Genomic DNA, 24,864 nt, shown 5'->3' with positions numbered 1-24,864 from the left:
GTGGAGTGAGATTCAATCTTCACTCCACAATTTACATGCAAAAGCTTATTGTGAATTTGGCTAGCAAATTTAAATAGTTTATAATGGATTTTACAAATAGAAATGCACTATTGATCATTAAAAGGGCCAAAGATTAATAAGAACTTAAAACTGAGACTAGAATAAAAAATATTAACTCAATAAAAAAATTTAAAATCATACAAACTCATTTCTACTTGGTTATAACAGATTTTGTGTAGCTTATAGTGTTTTTTTTTTTGGTCTTTTTTTTTTTTTATTTTTTTTTTATCATATATACTACTTAAAATAGTGTGTTAATATGTTTATATTTTATCGGTTTTTGTTACATTTATTCTAACTACTTTATTAAATTCCTTATTTGACTTCCATTAAATAAAAAATATGGTTGCCCCTAAAAAATATATCGGTTAATAGTGTTTTATCCCCTGTAATATTGATCATTTCCGTTTTTAGCTCCTGTAAAATATTTTTTTTGGATTTCGTCCTTGTAATTTAAAGATTTTTGGTTTTGGATCTTCATGAATTTTGACTGTATAAAATCGAAGATATGACATCGGTTAAACCGAAATTTGCTCAAATTAACAGAGGGTAAACTGAAATTTGCTCAAATTACAAGGGGTTAAACCTAAATTTGCTGAAATTAGAGGGGGTGAAATTTTTCATGAAGGTCCAAAACCAAAAAATCTTCAAATTATAAGGATGAAATTCAAAAAAAGTATTTTACAGGGGGGAAAACCGGAAATGACCTATATTATAGGAGTAAAGCAACTATTAACCCAAAATATATAAAAATCCTAGGAATATGTTGTATCATTTATATATTGAACTCTTTGAGAAAAAATAGATACTTTGGTAGGTGAGTTTTGAGAAGAAAAACATTTAGTTAAATCAAATTGAAACTTTTAAGTAGAAAAAAAGGTTCCCTAAAAAAATGTAGAAAAAAAGGGTGTATGTATTATTAATAGTTTTAAGATAACAATTAGAGATGTTAAAAAATAATACCATAAACCAACAGTTCGAGAGACCATCGAAGCTAACAATTTGGTCGGTGAGTTAATCAAGCTAATAATAGTCTAAATATTAAAAAAAAAATAAAATAAATCTACTTCAAATAATATTTAAGAGTACTCCATCCGTCCTAAAATATAAGTAAAAATTGGAAGTTAATGTATTTAATACAAAATTTGTACCAGATGCATCAACTTATGTTGACCAATTTTTGCTTACATTTTGAGACGGAGGGAGTACAAGTTAAAAAACCAAATATTGAAAATTTATATTGGAAATTGTGTATTTAAACTTTAAAAGTTTGAAAATTGTCATTTTCAACACAAATTTTAAGATACAATTTTATCTTTTATTTTTTAATTTGTTCTCTTGAGTCATTCGTTAGCAAGACCTTTAAAGTAATATTGACCAAGTTTTAAAAATTGAAGCAATCTCAAATTCGACTAAACTGAACCATTCGTGAAACCGACAAGACCTTCGAGTAAAATTTCAATTAGTTTAGATTTCTCGAATCAAGACAAATCCGCAATTGAACGAACCATTCAAATAGTTGAAATCTAGACAATGTCAGTCCATGGCTCAATAGTTTCAACGTTTCATGAACCCGACAAAGTTAATCACAATTCAACTATTTTAAATTTCTCGAATCAATCCGCAATCAAACGAACCATTCAAATATGTAAAATGTAGCCAATGTCAATTCACGGTTTGATAGTTTCAACGGTCTAGTTCGATTCGATTTTTAAAACATTAAATATTAAAAGACTATATTTACAAATATTTATCATAAATTAGATTCTAATGTATAGTTAAGTGTATTGTATTTCTTGGATGAGTCTGTAAAACTATTTGAAACCCACACACGTCTTTGGTTTTTCCATTCTACACGCCAATTCTTGTGCTATCCACAAAGAAAACCTTTCCAAGTATTGTTTCACACAAACCATCATTTTCTCATCATGTTAATATTTTATTCACACAATCTAACAAACACGTCAAAAATTACTACTTTTATCACATCATATACACCCCCTTACCACGTGCTATTCACACACTCCTTCAACAACCTTAAACTCTTCCTTTTTCATCATTCACCTTGCCAACCACATTCACATGATCAACATTCACTCCCCATACAAAACTTCACATATACACATCAAAATCACCACCTTTTTCCCTCACTTTCTGTCGTCATAATTACTCGACAACGTTTTAAATTGTAATCTGCAAGTAACCACGACTATATATAGACGCATCATTGATTGATGTTTTAGTATAGTAACTTTGTCTGTGATGGCTGAGTCACAAGGTGGTAATGGTAGTAGTTCGGGAAACAGGCGCAACAAAAGCGCAAATGCTGCTGCAAAGCGTGCAATAGCAAGAGCAACACAAGATGAACCGGTTATTACGCCGTGTGGTGCTTGCAAGTTCTTGAGGAGGAAGTGTAGTAGTGGATGCATCTTTGCACCCTACTTTGGTACTGACCAAGGTGCGGCTAAGTTTGCGGCTGTGCACAAGGTGTTTGGTGCTAGTAATGTGTCGAAGCACTTGTCCAACATTCCGGCTAGCCATCGCCATGAAGCTGCTGCAACAATTTCCTATGAGGCTCAAGCTAGGCTAGCTGATCCAGTTTATGGCTGTGTGTCCACCCTTCTTGCTTTGCAGCAACAGGTTGAGTAGAATATTTATCTATCGCTATAGTTTTGCAGCTTCTATTCACCTTTAATAAATCATTTGCAGAATATTTTCGGTAAGATGTTTATGAATTCTACTGCATAATACAGAAGTGTGAAAAAAATATTTGCATTAGAAAATACATTCGAAGATTATAATTTAAGGTAAACAACAGTACACGCTTCAGAAAAATAAAATACGACATTTTAAAATTTAAAAGAAAGAATGATATTACATGTACATTCATAGTAACTCATAAAGAAAATTTAAAATGTTGTATTTAAAATTTAAAATGTTGTATTTTACTCTTTAAAGAAAATGTTGTATTTTAAAATTCTACTGCATATTACATGAAATTTAAAATGTTGTATTTTACTCTTCAAAGAAAATGTTTGCTTTAGAAGAAACAAATCAAAAAGAAACCTCAAGACGTGAATGAATGATGAATAACTTACATTATGGCCGATGCAGGTGGCAGCTATGCAAGCAGAGGTCTCGATGATGCAAACTCAGTTGATGAATAGGAGGCTTGCATATGCAAATGCAAGTACTCTTCAAGCCCCATATCAGCCGCCATTTCAATTGGTACAGCAACCAAACTTCAATGTACCTGTGCAGCCAGCATATTCCAACAACTCATCTGCTTCCACCACCAACCTTATGAACATGAACAACTTCAACCCTGGTTTTGGCCTCACAATGGAGACAGCACCTTCATCACAGAGCTTAGAGCCTTTTCAAAGCTCCAGGATGTCTCGTTTTGAGAAAGATGATTAAGAACTCCAGGATGTCTCATTACGAGGAAGATGATTAAGAACAATGCATGATTCACCAAGTATTCAACAATATTACTTCACCATCATCGTCAATGTATTTCCATTTTTTTTCCCTTTTATTACATCCTTTATCCCCTATAGCATTATTCACAAGGATAATGCTTATATATCGCATCACTTTCCTTTATTAAGCCTCTTGATGGAATGTAAAATTTCTGGATTATATGGAATGTAAAATATATGAATTATTATAATTTCCATGTCCTAAATCCTAGCATTAAGCTGTTAAATGAACTTTAATAATTTTTTTGAGTAAACAACTAAACATAAAGATGGTCAATAAATTTCATCTGTAATGAAGAATGCCTCAATTGCAATTAGTATCAGAAGATAATGAAATTTCATGAAACCTAGGTTCAACATAAAGATAGTAATTAAATAACACTCTTCCAACTGTTATGGCGATATTAAGGAGACTTTTGCTCTATGAAGCACAGAAAAAGACACAACATTGTCACCAACACAGACACCAGTAATAATTGAGGAAACTAGAAGTGATTGAATGTGCCCACAAGTGTGTGTCAAGTGTGTCGGTGTCAAGTCAGTGTCGAACACTGACAAGCGTCGGTGCTACATAGTTGATGTTGCAATGCATGCTATTAACTATTGTCAAATTCATGAAAACTACCCTTTCCTGATACACTCAATCTCGATTGTGTAATGAAGTCCCCACCCCATCTCATTAAAACGAAAATAAAAATTGCTACATGTTTCAACTTTCAAGTGTCTTCTGAGGACAACGTTCATCGTAATATATCTGTCTCTTCCGTGCTTCCTTGGTTGTCAATAGTTCACCTTTTTTTCGCACAGAAAACCACAAATCAATTTTACAAGCATTCATGTGGAGATTAAAAAGAGGAATACAGCCATGCATAAAAACACAACTAAAAGCTATCAGAGACAATCACTTTAACATTAGCAAACATTAGAAGGTAGTTTCTATCAATGTTCAGACAAATCTTTAGTTGACATTCATATATTTAATACCCTTGGCATCTTAGGGTTACCATAAAAATAAAGTTCCTTTCAATTACTTATCTATGTCAAAATATCAAAGGTACCATAACTACTAACTTAAATCCAAATTGGTTCGCATTACTCTCCTTCATACGATGCGTGTTTAAATTGTTCGATTCTTCCGTAACACCAGTCACAAGCAGTTTATATTTGTGAATTTTAAATATCCCATCTCAACATATTAAATATTGATTCTGCCTTCTAATCGGGTCGCCAAACCTAAATACTTGCCTTCCTATTATAGTAAAATCTCTTGATTGCGTATAGTACCTAAAAAGAGATTTTTTACATAGAAATATCAGACCGAAGACCTTACTCTTAACCTATAGCCTATCATGTTAACAAGCTATGGATTAGAGTAGAATACAACTCAGTTTTCAATGAGAACCTCTAAGATTATCATTTAAGGGAAGGTTGTAAAAAATGGCAAGTCAAAATGTACAATGATTTTATTCTACTTGAAAATACAGTGATTTTCTCTGCTACTTAGCTGCTACAGCCTACATCAGATACTAAAAAACCTAATGCTAGGAGGTGTTGCGCTATACCAGCATCTATGGTGGCTATACTGATGACTATAGAGACTCAAAATTACATTATTCTTTATTCCTATTAATAGCAAACACAAGCCAGTCCTATTCAAAGTAATATCTTATTTTAAAGAAATAATTATATTCAACTTGATGAAAGAGATTTAGCTTCCTTAATTGATTTTGGTTAAAGTGAATTGAAAGTAAAGTGATATATGTTATAATACATTTACGTAAAATTTAATTAAACAATAAATTTAAACTAAAAGTTGATTATGGAGTAAAAAAATCAAAATTTCAGCTTGAACTAAGAATCTTTTCCAGAAGGAAAATCAATTCCACTTGAAAACACTAAAACACATCGGAATTAACTTTCAAATTCTAGAATCAATTCTAGCTTCTATTATGAAGACAAAAGCTCCATATTTCAGCTTCAACTTTATGATTATGTAATCAATCCTAGTTTCTGCTCTGTAGACAAGAACTCCAAATGCCAAATTCAAGTTATAGTTAATTATAGAGGAAAAATCAATTCTACTCCATAAAGGAATCAACTTTGTGCTTGTTTGGAACCACGTCAAAAAGGAAACTATTGCCCGATTACGTCAAAGCTAGAATTTGTTGCTTAAAATTCACGACGACAACACATTGGAACACGAGAAACGCCAAGCCAACGTATATCCAATCAAACACTATATGAGCGTAGGGTTATATCTAGCTTCAGTTAATGAAGCAAAAAAACAGCCTCTTGTGTAAAAAACAGGGTAAGGCTGCCTACTTTACATCAAAATGGTAGGACCCCTTTCCGAACCCTGCAAATACGGGAGCTTTAATGCATCGGGCTGCCCTTTTTTTTCCTTGTACTCTCCACGAAGATAACCTTTCCAAGTAAGTTTCACACAGACGATTTTCCCACCCTGTCAATATTTTATTCACGCAATCTAACAAACACGCCAATAACTAATACTTTAATCACGTCATGTACACCCCTTACCACGTGCTATTCAACACTCCCTCACCAACCTTGAATTCTTTCTTTCTCACATATACAACAAAAATCTCACCACATCATTCACGTTGCCAACCACATTCACATGACCAACGTTCACTCCCCTCACAAATCGTCACATATAAGCATCCACCCAACAATGTTATAAATTGCGATCTGCAAGTGTGGCGCCTATAGTTACATTGAGAGTATTTGTCAGTGATTCTCTATGGCAGATATATCGATACCGTGTGGGGCTTGCAAGCACTTGAAGAGGAAGTGTACTAATCGATGCATCTTTGCACCCTACTTTGGTAAAAAACAAAATGAAGCTAGCTTTGCAGCTGTGCACAAGGTCTTTGGAGCTGGCAATGTGTCGAAGCACTTGTCCACTATTCCAACTAACCACCACAAAAAAGCAATGGAGACTATAACCTATGAGGCTCAGGCAAGGATATCTGATCCAATTAATGGTTGTGTGTCCACCATTTGTGCTTTGAAGAAACAGGTTAAGTAGAATATTTATCTATCTTTTGCAGCTTCTATTCACCTTTAATAAACCATTTACAGAAACACTTCGTTTTCGGTAAGGCAACAATTCTATTCCATAATACTGGAGAGTTAAAAAAAGATTTTTCTGCTCAAAATGTTAAAAATACATTTCAAAGATTGTACATTTATATTTTCCTAATTAAAAGTAAACAACTATTTTAACATCTGTAAGAAATAAAAGATATTGCCTGTACATACATAATAAGTCATAAATGGTTCGAAATATCACCTGCTAATTTTCTCATCAACAATTGAAATGTCTTATTTTACTCTTTAAAGTGAATGTTAATTTTTTTTTTTAAACTCGGTATCCAATCTCGCCGTCCACTTGCAGAGAGGAGTACTCTCTAAGGTCCCAAATCAACACCACCAGGCTAACCCAAGTGGGTTAAGCAATTGTTCACTTTAGATGAAAAAAATAAAAAAATTGCATGCCTAGATTAAATAAACCTCCATTTAATTTCTTTTTAACAAAAATCAAAATATATGGGACAAAAGTAAAAGGTATATAAAAAAAAGCATCAAGAATTTTATTCATGCATGAATAATGAATAACTTACCTTATGGCCAATCCAGGTGAAGGCACTGCAAGCAGAGGTCTCAATGATGAAAGCTCAGCAGCAGATGAACAACGGATTTGCATATGTGAATGCTCTTCAAACCACAGACCTGCAGCATCAGCAAATGCTACAGCAACCAAACTTCAATGTATCTGTGGAACCAGCATACGCCAACAATCCATCTCCTTCCATCGAGGATCTCATGAACATGAACAACTTCAACCCTGTTCTTGCTGCCACCAACAACCTAATGAACATGAACAACTTCAACCCTGGTTTTGATACCACAAAGGAGACAGCATCCTCATCACAGAGCTTTCAGCCTTTTCAAAACTCCAGGTTCTCTTATCATCAGGGAGACAATTAAGAAGAAAGCATGATTCAACAAGTCTTCAACAATATTGCTTCACCATCATCATCAATGAGTTTCCATTTTTTGTTTCTTTTTGTTGCATCATTTATCCCGCATAACATTATTCTCAAGGATAATGTTTATATATAAATCCATCAAACATTTGAAAATTGTTTCTACAATGAACTATGTATTCCTTTGTTTAAGCCTCTTGATGGACTGTAAAATATCTGTATTGTTATAATTTCAAAGTCCTAAATCCTAGCATCAAGGTAATAAATAAACTTAAATAATTTATGAGTAAACAGCTAAACATAAAGACAGTCAATAAATTTCATCAGTAATGAAAAATGCCTCAATTGCAATTCGTATCAGAAGTTAATCGCATTTTATGCAACCAAGGCTCGACATAAAGATATCAGTAGTTAAGTAACACTCTCCCAACTGTTATGGGGATATTAACTATTAAGGAGATTGTTGCTGTATGAATTACAAACACAGACATGACATTGACACTAACACATAGACACCGGTAATGATCGGAGAAACTAGAAGTGATTGAATTGAATGTAGCCACAAGTGCTGGTGTTAAGTCAGTGTCAAACACTGATACATGTTGGTGCTACATAGTTGCTGTTGCAATGATGCTATGAACTATTGTGAAATTCATGAAAACTACCCTTTCCTGATACACACAATATCAACCCCCAAAATGACCCCCCTCCCCATCATCATCTCATTAAAACCAAAATAAAAATTCCTACATGTTTCTACTTTCAAGTGTCTTCTGAGGGCAATGTTCCAAGGCAAGAAGGGCTGTTGCAGTGACACAGCCGCCCATTGGACCTTTTCCTGATTTCTCCATAGCTAAAAGCAAGCTCTTCATCTTTTTGGATATCTTTCGAAGCAAAGAAGCAAAGGCGGGGGAACAAAGCTCCTGTACTTCTGACTAGCTTTGTGCTTAAATTACCACCATCGCATGAATGATTTACAAACCGGGCAACGTTTCCGATTCTTGTTGCGTCTATGTTCAATCTCAAACATGCCTTTCCTGATGGAAGATGTTCCCTTACTACTAAAAGAGCAGACGAGAAACGACCACGCGATGCCAGTTCATCGTAATGTTGTTGTCTCCTCTGTGCTTCCGTGGTTGTCAATAGTTCACCTTTTTCACACAGAAAACCAGAATTTAATTTTACAAGCATTTATGTGGGGAAAAAGAAAATGAGATGCATAAAAACGCAACTAACATAGCAAACACTGGGAGGTAGTTTCTATCAATCTTCACACAACTCTTTAGTTCATATGCATATATATGGCTCTGTTTGGATAAACAATTTAATTAACCGCTTATAACATCAGCGCTTATATATAAGCTATTTGTATAACAAAAGATAACATAGAGTCGAATTGTTTTCATATAAGCTACAATTTGTTTTCATAAACTGTTTCGGAGAGCTTATGGAAATAAGTTGAAAACAGCTTATGGACATGTCATAAGTTGTTTCCCAAACAGTCTCACAAGTGTCTCACAAGTGCTTGTGTTAGGAGATAAGCTCAAATAAGTCATTCACATAGACTCATATTTGATAATGTCACCATCTCAGGGGCATCGTCATCAAAATAAAATGCCTTTCGATTCCCTATATTAGTCAAAATATAAAAAGTACCTTATATACTGACTTAAATTCAAAAATCCACGCAGTTTATATTATGGATTTCAAATATTCCTACTCAACATATTGCAATTTGCAAATTGATTTTGCCTTCTATGCGGGTTGCTAAAACCAAAGACCCGTGTTCCTACTATAGTATAAAACCTCCCGATTTCTTAGAGCACCTAGAAAGTAATTTTTTACATAGAAATATCAAATCCAAGACTTCACCCTTGACCTATAGACCGTCATCTTAACAAGCTAATGATTAGGGTAAAATACAGCTCAGCTTGCACTGAAAACTTAATATTTCACTCAAGGGAAGGTTGTCAAAATGGCAATTGAAAATGTACAGTGGTTTTGTTCTACTTGAGAATGTGGATTGATCGCATTCTAGCATGTAGAAGAAGTAAAATTGATGAATTATACCAACAAGTTGTTGGCAACAAGGTTCAATTCCATATGAAAAACCAGAAAATACTTGGTGATCGGATTTGCCGGACTGGCTTCCCCTAGATGGACCTGGATTGAACTTGGTAGAGGTAGTTTTTAACTCATCAGATTATTCACCTTTTTGGTCTGTTATGTTCTTTGCAATTTGAAACAATGAGCTTGTTCGTGTTTTCTAGTTCGCGACTTTGTTTATGCTGAGATTGAGAATTTCTTACCTAAAAATTAAATACAAATTCAAAAGTGTGTGCACACACACACACACAAGTACACATCACACAGACATATACTGATACAAATAAGATAAACGTAATTCAAAATCTTAAGCTTGACAACACATTGTGACGCGAGAAACGTCAAACCAACATATATCCAAACAAGCACTTTATGATTTCTAGCATCAATTCTAGCTTCTATCATGAACGCAAAATCTCTAAATTCCAGCTCCAATTTCAGATCAATTCTAAATTTCTAATGGAAAAATCATTCCAACTCTAAAACACAAAAACACATCATAATCAACTATACGATTCTAGAATCAATATTCCACGTTCAAATTCAAATCAATCCTACTCAAAAACACTAAAACATACATAAGAACCAAAGTTACAATCCTAGAATCAATCAAACAATCACTTAATAAAAACAATGAAACTTATACCTGCATATTGAAACAAAAACTCCTCTTTACGCACAACCTGATTCGCAAACAAACCCCACCCTTTCCCACCACCACACCAAACAATCTTAACCCTGACATTAACCCCATTTTGACTCACCCTATTCCCACACTCCATCCCACATAAACAATCCAACCCACACTCTCTTCCAATACCATCAACCCCATCATCAGAAAAACACATACACTCATCATCACAAATACCTTCACACTCACATCCCACACCAAAACTCACCGACTCATCATCGTCAACCGTTCTAAGCGGCACTGGTGAAATAACTGAACTCATTCCACCGCTTTCCACCTTCCCATTTTCACATCCAACACCAAATCTCACCAACCCAACATCATGGATCGTTCTAGGCGGAATTGGTGAAATTACTGAACTACCCCCACCATCTCCCACAGACCCATCATCACATACACCTTGAAAATTACATCCAACACCAAAACTCACTGACCCATTTTCACAAACACCTTCAAAATCACAACCAACACCAAATCTCACCGACCCATCATCTGAAATGACAAAAGCACCCTCTCCAGCACCCCATGGTTGATAATTGGGGGTGTTGTGAGAGAGAATAAGGGAAGGTGTGTAGAGAAAGTAGGAGTAAGGAGGGTTGTTGTTGTTGTTGGTATTGAAAAATGGGATTGGATAATTCTCGAAGGTTCTGGAAGCGTCGGAAATGCGACGGAGGGTGATGATTTGGGTGAGTTTATAGAGTGATTTGCAGGTTAGGGAGATGTTGGCGAGTTGTGTATGGGTTAGGTATGGTAGAATTAGGGTTGCGTGTTGAACAAGAAATGATGACGATGAAGAGTTTGAATCACCATTGCTACTACTCGATTTTCTGGGAATCTTCATCTGTGTATGATGAAATTACTGTTTTTGAGAGGGGTATGAATAGTGAAAGAATACGAGGCTCTTTTAATGCCTTAAGACCTCTCTCCAAAACAATTCAAAAATTGCTCTTTGGAATCCTTGGATTGCTCATGTGTTAATGAGATTGTCTGAAATACCCCAGGTTTACACGATCGGGAGTTGAGAGGGGTATCATTAACAAATTATAAATGAGAAATATCAACTGTTTCATTACTACCCACCATGTAGCCAGAAAATAAACATTTTTTCCGCTGGAGTATTCATCATCATATTCAACTCTTATGCCGCAATCAAAAATAGAAAAATAAAATTGTATAACCGTCGTTTTGTGTTGTCAAAATAGTTATTTTTTTCTTCTTTCAGTTTTACCCACAAAGAGGGGTGAAGTGTATCTTTTTCTACTATACTCCAAAGTTTAAATATATTTTTGGTGGTGGTCGGAGTTCGAACCCCGGACCTTACATATATTATATATTGTTCATACCAATTGAGTTAAACTCACGAGGACAAAGTTTAAATTTATTTGTGTCAAAGAAATAGTTTTTTTTTTCTCTCAATATAATATCTTACTAAGAACGTGTTTGGTTGGATGGACGGTTAGCATCCATTATCTCGCGTCCCAATGCATGTTCCTCCGTGATAATAAGAAACAACAAAACCCAGCTTCTATGTTGATGTGATGTGATATTCAACATATGTTTGATTATCACAGTTGCAAGACCAAACATGTACTATGTTATATAGTGCAATTAGATTAAAATAAATAATTTAGCTATTTAATTTAGAAGTAAAATTATATTAGTTTGTCTTTCTTTGATTTGTTTTTAGTTGGACCTTTTGATTTTTAGTCGCCAATTAGGATTGTTATCCATTATCCTTCCTATATATAGTGTCTTTGACACACCATGCTAGCAATCAAATGAATCAAAATGTTATTTTATTTTCTTTAGTTAATTTATCTTTCTTTTTCTTTATTATTTTATTGCTTGTGTTTCTTTTATTTCCTTTATATTAAGAATGATGATATAGTTAATTAGGACACTAGTTTAGTTACTATATAAGTCACATGGTTGACTCATTTGTACCTATCTTTTTCATTCTTGTATCATTTCAACTATAATCAATACAATAGTTTTTCAAGCTTTTCTCTCTATATCCATGGATGCCATGTTTACCGACACTTTAAGGTAGTTCTAGCTCTCTATCACACTAAACTCACTTCTTTAAAAAGGAAGACATCTCACATGGGTTTCTTTAATATTATTTGGCATTATCATGATGATGATTAATCATTTCTCTAAAGAGATATTACAAAGAATTTTCTCATTTTGTATAGGATTTTCAAATGTCATTTCTAGAAATATTTTGTCGTTGAGCCACTACGTGAAATATCAAATAAGAGATAAGTAGGAAATTTTTTTTTTTCTGCCCTTATTTAATTCCAAAAATACAAAAATGCCCTAGTTTTGAAAAAAATTGCATAAATGCCCTACTTTTCAGAATTTACTGATACCTTGCAACCCCCACTTGCGGGGTATCTTAAAAAAATTTTAAAAATTAACTACCCCGCAAGTGGGACTTGCGGCCTCCTTTTTTTTTTTTTTTTTTTTTAAAATTAAATAACTATAACTACACGCCTATATTTTTTTTTTTTTTTTTTTAAAAATTAACACATTGCCACCCCCACTTGCGGGGTAGGCTTAATTTTTTTTTTAAATTTTTTTAATACCCCGCAAGTGGGGCTTGCGGGTTTGTTTTTTGTTTTTTTTTTTAATTTTAATAATAATAATAATAATAATAATAATAGTAATTATTATTAATAATAATAATAATAATAATATTAATAATAATAATAATATTAATCACTAGACATCCTATAAACAAAATAAAGACTAAATTTCTACTGATGTCTAATATTAATGCAATCTTTGCGGGAATGACCAGTCATCCTACAAATACCGCATCTTCTCTCAGTTTCCACATCGTCCATCTCGGTCCTAATGCGAGTAATTGGTGGACGACCTTACACTACATATATATATATTTCCACTACATATTATTATTATTATTATTATTAATAAAATTAAAAAAAAAAACAAAAAACAAACCCGCAAGCCCCACTTGCGGGGTATTAAAAAAATTTAAAAAAAAAATTAAGCCAGCCTACCCCGCAAGTGGGGGTGACAATCTATTAATTTTAAAAATAAAAAAAAAAAATATAGGCGTGTAGTTATAGTTATTTAATTTTAAAAAAAAAAAAAAAAAAAAAAAAAGGAGGCCGCAAGTCCCACTTGCGGGGTAGTTAATTTTTAAAATTTTTTTAAGGTACCCCGCAAGTGGGGGTTGCAAGGTATCAAAAGTAGGGCATTTATGCAATTTTTTTTAAAACTAGGGCATTTTTGTATTTTTGGAATTAAATAAGGGCAGAAAAAAAAAAAATTCGATAAGTAGCCCATCATATGAAATCCCATTATTGTTTTTCTCTAATAATCTTGAACTGATTTTTTGGTATAACATCCCATCAATACTGTTTTGCCACCTTGTCTATGTGATATTGCTTACTATTATGGAAACATGGATTCAGATTTACGTCTTCAGCAAATCTTCACAGTCACACGACAATGATCGTTTAATCAATATCAAACTATCTTGATTTGACCCAACATTTATTGTAAAAAATTGCTAACAACATGGAATATAATTTCAATTTTTATGGCTGCAATCAGAATACTACTTCAGTATACGTTTTTATGCTAAAATTCATACATAATAAAAGACTATAAAAATTTGGGTTAATATATGTTTAACCCCTATAATATTAGTAAATTTCCGGTTTACCACCCTGTAAATGTAATTTGAAGATTTTTTGATTTTGAACCTTCATGACATCAAATTACAAAATTTAAGGTACTTTTGCCCCCTGTAATTTGAGAGAATTTCAGTTTACCCCTTGTCATATCATTGATATTTTGGTTTACCCCCTATCATATCGTCGACTTTGTACAGTCAAAATTCATAAAGGTCCAAAACAAAAAATCTTTCAAATTACAGGTTGGAATCTAAACATTTTTTTTTTACAGGATGGTAAACCAAAAATCGCTAATATTACAGAAGGACAAACATATATTAACCTTAAAAATTTCATGGTATACATGTAAGATGAATCTCTAAAAATGAGTTTAAATGTGAACCTTTATTATCGAAAGGTCTATGTATATATGTTCAAAACAAAATTTAAGAATATGTAAAAGTTTAACGGGAGAATGAGCAAAAAAAAATGCTAGAAATTTATTTAACCAAACAATTAAATTCAAATTGTTTATGAGTTTTACTAAAGAACGAATTGTTGAACCTGATTTCAATTTTTAAGTGGAATAATTATTAGTCAGACTTTACACACCTTCCGATTAAACTCTAGATTACTAAGGCCCCCTATCCTTAAAAACTAAAAGGTTAACAAAAAAAAATACTAGAAATTTTAGTGGCCATCAAGTCAAGGATTAATAAATAATTTGACTAGAAGAAAATTTCGTAGTGTGGTTCATGTGATTTTGTCACTGTGAGTCATGATGTTTATTCATCAATTATTGGTGTAATAATTTTGCACCGATACGTAAAGAACCACGTTTCTGAAAAACTAATATATTATATTAGGGAACTTCTACGGTACACTCATAAGATGAGGTGTATCGGTACTCTTGCATCTTAATTTTATAAATTAATGATCATTTTTTATGTAGTAAATAAGTATTTATCAATATTTATATTTTATAGAACAACATTTCATAAGAAAAAACATCATTTAATGTTTATAAGAATCATAGTAACTTTTTTTTACATATTATCGTAAAAAATAATAATAAATGTTCTCAATTATGAGTGATAAAAATTAAAAAAATAATAATTTTATTTCGTTGACACTTTTGATGAATCAGATTTAGTTATTATAATTATAAATGATAAAAAAAATAATATTTTTCTTCAAAAAACAACTCATTTAACTATTAATTTAAAGAATGGGTGTACCGGTACACTCAAATATATTGGGTGTACCATAGAATTTGCCATTATATTATAGTTCAATGAAGCCAATCACATGTCATCCAGCAGTCTCTGTCCAGGTGGGGTAAATAACAACCAATCATTGTGTTCTTCCAATTTTTAATTTTTAAAATTGTTGTTGGTGAAAGAAGCTTTTTGAATAAGTTAATTAATGAAGTTTCCTGTAAAAAAAAGTTAATTAACGAATTTAAATAAACAATAACTTGGTGTATTTTTTACTCTACACTCAATAACTTGGTGTATCTTTACTACATATTGTTGCATTTTCAAATTTCAAAAATATATTACAATATACTACTACTATTTAGTATTTCATTGCTTAATAAAATTATCCTTCCTAGAAACTTGGGTTTCCATTGAATTTTATAATGGATTGAGTTTACAAAGTGTCATTATAAGCACCGACTATGAAATTATTGCACACATGACATGCATCTCTAAATTAAATTAGGTGTTGTCATTAAGGAATATTTTTCCTTATCATTTTGTTTTTTAAGCCTTAATGTGATGTTTATAGTAGAACACAAGTCAATCTTGTTGTTCAACGTTCATTGTCTAACCAAAGAAACGCCTTATGTTTTAAGGGTGCCGCTAACCGATGACTCTGGGGTACTGATTAAACATATTATAAAATGGAATTATTACCATAAAAGGAAACTGCTTTTAACTTTATTTTAAATTAATTATACAATTTCAATGCATTAACTATTATGTAATTTCTTTTTTCATATCCTTAACTGGTGCCACGAGGGCACCGGTTAGCATTTCATATGTTTTATTCCTCAAATTCATGATCATAATGTATTGGTTTTATCTTATTTTAATGACCTGAATTGACTTTATGTTTTTTAAGATTAATTTTTTATTCGTGTTTAGGTATTGGCTAACCCATTTTCTGTAAGAGAAAATTAATATTTAAAATTTTGAATCCACTTTAAAAAACATTTAATCTTAAATATGACGTGGGTCAAATAGTTGGATGTTGGATACACCTAAACAATTATAGGGTATGAAAATGTATTTATAAGTTAGTCAAAATAATTACTACCTCCGTTCCTAATTATAAGACCTTTTGAGAATTTTTTTTGTCCTTTTTTATAAGACTCATTTGCTATTTCCAACTACATTAATTATTTCTTTACATACATGCCCCTATTTATTATACATTTTTTTCTTCGATCAACAATAAATAACATGTTGAAAACATAAACCAACTCTCTCTTTTAAAGGATAAAATTGTAAAAACAATACCCCCTCCGTCCCAAATTGTATGTCACTTTAGAAAAAATATTTGTCCCAAATTATATGTCGCTTTACAATACCAATGAAACATTAATGTTATTTTTCCTATTATATCCTTAACTATTTATTACTCTTTCTTTTTTCAATTCTTTCATTTATCTTTCCCATATCATTTATTAAGGACAATTTTGTAAAACAACTCATAATATCTCTTTCCCACACAATATTAATTACATTTCTTAATATGTGTGAAATGCCCAAAACGTCATACAATTTGGGACGGAGGGAGTAATAATTACAAACATATTTAATACAAATATCCACTATCTTAATTCCCGTTATTTTTTCAAAAGGGTCATATAATTAGGGACGGAGGTAATATTTCATTTTCAACCTAAAAATCTTTTTTTTTTTTTTTGTGTGTTAAACCTAAAAATCATTTTTCAAGAAAATGATTTTTGAGATTATCTTACACATAAACATAACAAGAAGGAAGCCTATAGCATTAGTTAGAAAAAAAATCCTAAAACTTAATATAACTTTAGAGAATCATTTTTCAAGGTTTGTTTGTTTTTATTTTCTATTTTAAAATAAATGATGAATTCTACATAGAAAAAAAATCAACTTCTAAAATTTTAAAGTATTTAACACATCATTTTCAAGAACTTTTTTTAAAAAAACTTTTTCACACTCTTCAGGATTTCCCTTATTAGCATAAAATGTGACTATAAATACAAAGAAACCAAAAGGAAAGAAAGATGACCACATAATCACAAAAGGACACACAAAAAAGACATTGATAAGAAAAGAGAAACCAAACATCACCAGAACCATTCAAAAAGTGGGACAACATTTTCTCTGTTTCATTTATTTTAAACCTTCACATCCACAAATTATTCACACATGTCATTATAATAATAAATGAAATATAGTTATTTCCCTTATCACACTCCACTATGATTATTCTTGTTTTCTATAATTATTCACTTCACTTTGATGTCTGAAACCATTTTTGATATATTACTTGTTCGGTAAGAAAAGGAAAAAAAGAGGGACATTTTTGATGGGTTTTATTGGTGATGGTTCACATGAAGGTAGTGGTAGTAACCATGGAGGACAAGGTTCATCATGTTCATGGAAGTTTTTAACTAGAAGGAAAAAGGTTGAGAATAGCAACAATTCTAATCATGGAGTGCAACTTGTTAAGGAGTTAACTATTCCTCATCTTATGGCAATTGGTAATTCATTTTTCAATCTCTTGAAATTTTTGTCTTTTGTAACATGTTTTTCATCTTGTTAAGGTTGTTGTATGGATTTGATCTTTTTCAGTTCTAGCTTTTGTTTTTACTTTTCATAATTCAAACTTTGTTTTTGATCTTTAAGGTTGTTGTAAAGTATATACACTGTCAGTATAAAAAGTATTTACACTATCAACATATGAGAATCAATTACATGTGTGACTTTAGAGGTATTATGTCAAAAGTAAAACATTTATAGTGATTTAACAATTATGATATGAAGCACGGACACTCCTTGGAATTAGGCGTGTTCCGGTGTCAGACACGTGTCGTGTCTAACACCGACAAATATAATTACACTGAATTATGTGATTTTCTTAAATTATTAGCGGTGTCGGCGTGTCAGTGTCCGTGTCGTGTCTGTGTCTGTATCCGTGCTTCATTGTTGACAGTGTAAAAAAATATTTACTTTGAAGATGATATGATTTAAATCATTTTTTAATGATATTATTGAACTGGTTTAAGGTTCCTGTCTTGTTTGAGTTTTGATTTTTCAGACCCCCTAAGAAAAAAGGTGAAGTGACCCTTTGATATGAATGATTGAATTTCATGTTTCGTATTAAATTTGGTGTATGCTATGTTTTATAGTTGTTAATTATTTATTTAATTATTGAAATTTGGGGGTGATTTGATTCAGGTGTCGGTGCAACAATTGGTGCTGGTGTATATGTTCTAGTTGGAACAGTGGCAAGGGAACATGCTGGACCAGCTTTACCACTTTCATTCATGGTTGCTGGTATAGCAGCAGCTCTTTCAGCTCTTTGTTATGCTGAGTTGGCTAGTCGTTTTCCTTCTGCTGGAAGTGCTTATCATTATGCTTATATATGTCTTGGTGAAGGGTATTTATACATTCACCTTCTTTACATTCTTAATTTCTTACATTACATAAATTAGAATCTATATTGTTTTAGACGGTCTGATCTGGATCAGATGAGTACCAATGTTTCAAATGCGTGAATGCGGGACCCCTGATTGCATGGAATCCGAATTCATAAAAGATAATTTTTTCGGTAACGTTATTATTGGTGCGAAGTATTTACTAGTTTTCTCAATGATTAATATGTGTCAGAGAATCAGGTTGACCACCTTTGGTGGGGCCTTCCCTCCAAACCCCGTTTTTTCATCTAGAAAGGGATCTAAGTTCAGTTCCACTCAGACTTCGATACATTTTCTTATTGAAAATCCGAGTTCATGTTGAATTTGCTTATTGAAAGATTGAAGTCCTAGTGTAGACTGCATAGGTTATTAAATGTCAACTGAGAGTTGATATATTTTGTGTACTATATTGCAGGGTTGCTTGGTTGATAGGTTGGTCCTTAATATTGGAATATGGTATTGGTGGAGCTGCTGTTGCTCGTGGCATAACCCCCAATTTGGTACAGTGATTTTACTCTATTAATTTATTTAGGTTTTTTGCGATAAACCAATTTACCTTTTCTTCGCATTTGCATATATTAATCTCTCGAGGTAATTGAAATGCTTCTAAGGAGTTGATCTAGAAATTATTTGATGTAAGTGTTGATATGAAATTTATATTTTTCTGATTAGGCTGCCCTTATTGGAGGTGTGGAAAACTTGCCAGGATTTTTATCCAATCAACATATTCCTGGGATTGATATTGTTGTAGACCCACTTTCAGCAATTATGGTGTTCATTGTCACCTGGATCCTGTGTACTGGAATCAAAGAGGTAAATTTTTGTAATTTTTTTTTTATATAGTTATTTATATATGATTTTAAACTTAGCTTTCTAAACTTTATGAACTAGAGTTTCTTTTGTAAACTCTCACGAATTTGTATAAGGCGCCTCAGTGGGTTGAGGAGAATGCTTGTTTATAAACCTATACTTAGTCTCGGTTCTCAAGCAATGTGATTCTTTTTGTTATACTAGAATAGTAGCGTCCAATCAAAGCTAATAGGCAAAAGCGTGTGTCAGCAGCACCTCAAGTCCGTGTCAATGTATTGAACTTAAGTCTGCTGCACCGCTTTTCTGATGTATTGTTTATTTTGGGCTATGTGTAAGCCCTAACAGTTTTGTCCTTAGTTCAAACACACCGGAGTGGGTTGAGGAGAATTAGTATTTATAAACTACCCTTAGTCTCGATTTTCAAGCAATGTCGGACATTTGGCGTATCGGAAGATTAATATTACTATGCAATATATCCATTTTATAAATTGATTATGACTAATCCATTCAAATATCGAAATATATTTTCTTAATTCATTTTGATTTGAAGTGTTATTACCTGCAGAGTACAATGATACAAAGTATAGTGACATCAGTGAATATCTGTGCTTTAATGTTTATCATAGTAGCTGGTGGTTATTTAGGATTCAAAACTGGATGGATTGGATATAAACTCCCAACAGGGTAACTTTTACATCTTTACCCCCACTCTATATTTGGTCTCTTCAGGTTACTGAATAATATTTATCTCTTGTTTTAATAATAGGTATTTTCCTTTTGGGGTAGATGGAATGGTTGCTGGTTCTGCAACAGCTTTTTTTGCATACATTGGTTTTGATGCTGTTGCCAGCACTGCCGAAGAGGTATAGATCATGATAATATATTATGTTTCATGTATATACCCTTATAGGTCAAATTGTATTCAAATACAACCAATGCGAAAATTTGCAACCATTTCAAATTGCCATAGCCATTTTGTGGTTGCATCACAATCCTTGATATTACATAAAGTTTCAGTGAAATACGGATCAATGTTTTTAAAACCGGACCGGAGACAGGTTGAACCATAGTTGAATCGGATGACTGATAACAAATAAGTTCTTAAAAAGTTTTTTTTTTTGGGAAAAATGAACGACCATTAGCGGTTCAAATCAGTTCGAGCAATTATAAGTTGAACCAACTGACAGAATGACCAGTTCAAGGTTCAACCAATTGCACTGTTCCGTTAGTTTTGAAAACACTGATACGAATGATGTGGCCGCAAAGTGGTTGCGGACACATTAGAAATCTTGACACCACGATCATAGTTGCAGGCGTGTTTTTTTCAAACCTTTAAAGTAGGTTTGAACTTTCTAATAGCGTTTAACTTTGATCTAACAGGTGAAAAATCCTCAGAGAGATTTGCCACTAGGAATTGCAGCTTCATTGTCACTATGTTGTGGATTGTATATGATAGTATCCATTGTTGTGGTTGGTTTAGTACCTTACTATGATATCAATCCTAACACCCCTATATCTTCTGCTTTTGCTGTCAATGGAATGCAATGGGCTGCGTAAGTTTTACAATTTTGCAACTCTATTACGAATTTCTACGTAGCGTATTCAATGTGTCCATTTTGTGTATAAATATTCTTAAAATACCATTTTCTGAGTATGCATTAGTTTTCTTAAGTCATTTTTCATGATTGTAATTACAGATACATTATAAATGCCGGGGCTATCACAGCACTTTGTTCATCATTGCTTGGTGGAATGTTGCCTCAGGTAAAACTAATTGGAACCCTCTTCTCCTCAAATTTTGTTTTGCAATTTCTGTTAAATTTCATGTTCATGTAAAGCTGTTTCCGCGATGTCTCCACAATGATAGCAATGCTCCGTACTGATATGCATTCTATGATATCCACACAACATTGAATCCTCTCTGGAACTTTTAATTTCCACACGCACGTGAGTCCAAACATTAGACACATTATCAATAAAGAAACCACATAATTCATGATAAGTGTATGATATGAAAAATTCACCAACTTAGCTCCAGGCCACATTCAATTATCCGGGCCAAGCTCTTCATGAGGGGCTGGTATAGATTTGATTTTGTTAACAATATCAATTGACAGCTACTGCTGCAGATCGTGTAGCCGCCAACCTCCATCAATGTCGACAAAGTCTAAAGCTTTGCAGTCACACTCACACATATCAGATGGTATGCTACTGTCCGTATCAGAAATCGCAACCCTTGATCCACCCATAAATCCTCCCAAACTCTTTCACCATTTCGAACAACCTAGCGCACCATAGAACACATAGTTGGCCACAAATGAACCAAGTTTTTCCATAGACTAGAATCACTCGGTCTAGCTATCACCATATTCAAAGAAATGTTACTTGCATTTTAGCACACTACACCAAAGTGCATTATCTCCATTCTTCAATTTCCAACCTAGCTTGATCAGACAAGCTTCATTCATCTGTTCCAACCTCCTAAGACTAACATGGCTTGAAAAGGATTAACTTAAATAAAATAATATGTACACTAACACAACCATCAAGAAAACAAACTAACAAACAAACAGAGAGTACTAAACTCTAATAAAATAAACTCAATGAGGTTTCTTGGTATTCCTTCTCTTTTTTCGAAAATTTTCATTTAAAAAAGAAAATTCCTACTATAAGTATATAATAATCAGCCTAATAAAAATTATCTCCAAGTAAATCAATGATCCACTAAAACAAAATTTAAGCTGAATTATTGATGTGCTTTTTATTTAATGCCTCTCAGCCAAGAATTTTGATGGCTATGGCAAGGGACGGATTGCTGCCACCATTTTTTTCTGATATAAATAAGCACAGCCATGTTCCTGTAAAGAGTACCATAGTTACCGGCCTTGTTGCTGCCGCCTTGGCATTTTTCATGGATGTCTCTCAACTTGCTGGCATGGTAAGTCTAATCTATATTTGCAGTTGTTAGAAATAGCGGCTCAACCGGTTGAACCAACTGCAATTGGATTGTGGTTCAACCAGACTGCAGTATAACCGAAAACAAACCGATTGACGAACTAGCCGGTTTTATGTTTAACATATTGAATCTGGCCAGTTCGGTCCGGTTTTTAAAATAATAGATTATAGTACTAAAGTGTATTTTGCTTGTCTTCTACAGGTTAGTGTTGGTACTCTTCTTGCATTCACCATTGCAGCAATATCTGTGTTGATAGTAAGATATATCCCACCAATTGAAGTCCCATTGCCCCATTCTCAACAAGAACCAATTGATTCTGAGTCAATGGAGTATGGTTGGAGCCATTTGGAGACAAATGAAAAAGAAGCGATCCAAAAACCCTTAATTGATAAAAATCTTGCAATAGATAACTGTAAGTCCTGATTTTTATTTTCTATTTAGTTTCTCAATCATGCAAAATCACGTTGAAGGCATGTCGCCTGATGTTGGACATGTATCGGTGTTGGGCACATGTCAGTGTCCGACACCATCGCGGTAAAAAAAAACACACGCGGTTACATTAAATTAAACAATTTTCTAAAATTGTATTTGTGTTGACGTACTAGTGTCGTGTTCAGTGTTTGTGTCGGTGCAAATTATAACATTTATTGCTCTACATATGCAATTAATGTTCCTTTAGTTACACTAATTTATTGTTATTATATATAGTTTCGTTTTAGTTATTTCCCTCTAATTTATGGATGCAGATGTACATAATGTTAATAGGAGAACAATTGTGGGCTGTGTTGTAGCAGTCATATGTTTAGGTGTATTTGTCCTTACATTTGCAGCTTCTTCTACATATCTTCTGAGGTTAGTTTAGAGGGTAGCATTTACATTATATACTTTATTAATGTTGCATACCATTTAAGTATTTCTAGAAGAATAACTAAAATCACATTTTATGTTTTGTTATTTTCAGTTATGTTAGATTTACATTATGTGGAGTTGGTAGCATTCTTCTTCTGTCTGGCTTAGTCTTCCTAACATGTATAGATCAAGATGATGCAAGACACAACTTTGGAAACACTGGAGGTATGGTTTACATTTATTTATGGTAATATTTTATGCAACCAATGTGAGTTAATGTCATGTTTCTATGCAATTTGTTTTCAGGTTTCACATGTCCATGGGTGCCTTTGCTTCCTATAACTTGCATTCTTATCAATTCATATTTACTCATTAGTCTTGGGTAAGTATCTATATTGAAATTTGAAAGTATATATGACTTTCTGTTCAATATTTTTTAAAGAAATCTAATATATTTCTAAAAGATCAAGTGAGATTAAGTCAGTCTTTGAGGACATTAGTTTGTTAACCCTGAAAGTTAGAATAACATTAATTTACTCCTCTAAAGAAATTATCACAAAAGATCAATATTACATTGGTTCGAGTGTAATTGAATCGGATCTCTTAAGCAAAGTATTGGGTTCGAGTATTGTTGATGAAATAAAATATGGTTAAGAGGAGGAAACCCCATTAAAGGTGCTGACTAGATTCAGGGCCGTTCCTATAAAATTGGAGGCTTTGGCTCTAATTGTAAAGATAGGTCCCCTAGTAAAAAAACATTACTTTTTTAAAAAAAAGAAAAAGAAAAATGTTATAGTGTTTTAAAAAAATAAAAAATAAAAAATTATATTGTGTTTTTAAGGGTGAAGAGAGTATTGAGGATATTTAGAACTCAAATCCATGTTAAATTAGACCCAAAATGAAGTTTATAAGACTTTGACAATTCTAACATTACAAGTTGATATATTACAAGTCAATTTTATAGAGTTGAATTAGTCTAATAAAATATCTAACATATCATTTATGAATTTTATTTGCTATAGCATTTTTCTCTCACAAGGACCTTTTTTTGTCCCTTTAATGTCACAACTTTATTAACTAATTCTATAATTTGTGTTTTATATTTTTGAAGGGGTGCAACTTGGGTGCGAGTATCTGTATGGCTAGTATTAGGAGTTTTTGTTTATGTATTCTATGGTAGAACCCACAGCTCTCTAAAAGATACGGTTTATTTGAAGCCTATTCAAGTTGATGATACTACTAATTACACCTCCACAAGCATTATTTAAAGCCTATCTCATTAGGGCAAAAATATTTATGGTTTATAGGTCATGTTCATAGCTTCTTCTTGTATTTTTTAACTTAGAGAAGAAGAAATTGATCATGTTAATTATGAATATTACATGAAAGTACTGTTGATTTTTCAATCAACAATTTGTTAATATAAATATCTAATGTATAATTAATATCAATATTTCTTTTAAAGAAATATCAATAGTTGGCCTGTTGTGGCTATACTTGTCTGTCTTTCTTTTGTGTAATTTTTGCACTTTGGCTGTATAAGGGTTCAAGCCCTCACTTGAA

The 24,864-nt window shown here is 32.6% G+C and overlaps 3 protein-coding genes across 3 annotated transcripts; 2 read left to right on the top strand and 1 right to left on the bottom strand.

Moving 5' to 3' along the window:
* Window positions 1-2,076: 2,076 nt before the first annotated feature.
* Window positions 2,077-3,733, top strand: LOC25495833 (LOB domain-containing protein 20). Its single transcript, XM_013596084.3, has 2 exons — window positions 2,077-2,700; window positions 3,175-3,733. Exons 1-2 carry the CDS (start codon window positions 2,323-2,325, stop codon window positions 3,478-3,480), a joined length of 684 nt encoding a protein of 227 aa, XP_013451538.1. The 5' UTR covers window positions 2,077-2,322; the 3' UTR covers window positions 3,481-3,733.
* A 4,149-nt stretch (window positions 3,734-7,882) lies between these two features.
* Window positions 7,883-11,466, bottom strand: LOC25495831 (histone-lysine N-methyltransferase SUVR3). The gene is made up of 2 exons (XM_013596082.3): window positions 10,305-11,466; window positions 7,883-8,703 (listed from the first exon to the last, which is right to left on the bottom strand). Exons 1-2 carry the CDS (start codon window positions 11,188-11,190, stop codon window positions 8,315-8,317), a joined length of 1,275 nt encoding a protein of 424 aa, XP_013451536.1. The 5' UTR covers window positions 11,191-11,466; the 3' UTR covers window positions 7,883-8,314.
* A 5,952-nt stretch (window positions 11,467-17,418) lies between these two features.
* On the top strand, window positions 17,419-24,864 carry LOC25495830 (cationic amino acid transporter 2, vacuolar). The gene is made up of 14 exons (XM_013596081.3): window positions 17,419-17,750; window positions 18,448-18,649; window positions 19,102-19,186; window positions 19,359-19,499; window positions 20,062-20,180; window positions 20,263-20,359; window positions 20,877-21,049; window positions 21,194-21,260; window positions 22,276-22,434; window positions 22,654-22,864; window positions 23,199-23,304; window positions 23,414-23,526; window positions 23,608-23,683; window positions 24,413-24,864. The coding sequence occupies exons 1-14, from the start codon at window positions 17,576-17,578 to the stop codon at window positions 24,567-24,569; spliced, it is 1,881 nt and encodes a 626-aa protein (XP_013451535.2). The 5' UTR covers window positions 17,419-17,575; the 3' UTR covers window positions 24,570-24,864.

This window comes from Medicago truncatula, chromosome 6 (assembly GCF_003473485.1).
Source record: "Medicago truncatula cultivar Jemalong A17 chromosome 6, MtrunA17r5.0-ANR, whole genome shotgun sequence".
Taxonomy (NCBI): Eukaryota; Viridiplantae; Streptophyta; class Magnoliopsida; order Fabales; family Fabaceae; genus Medicago; species Medicago truncatula.
Note: the sequence above shows the minus strand (reverse complement) of the source record. Positions and strands in the feature narration are given on the sequence as shown.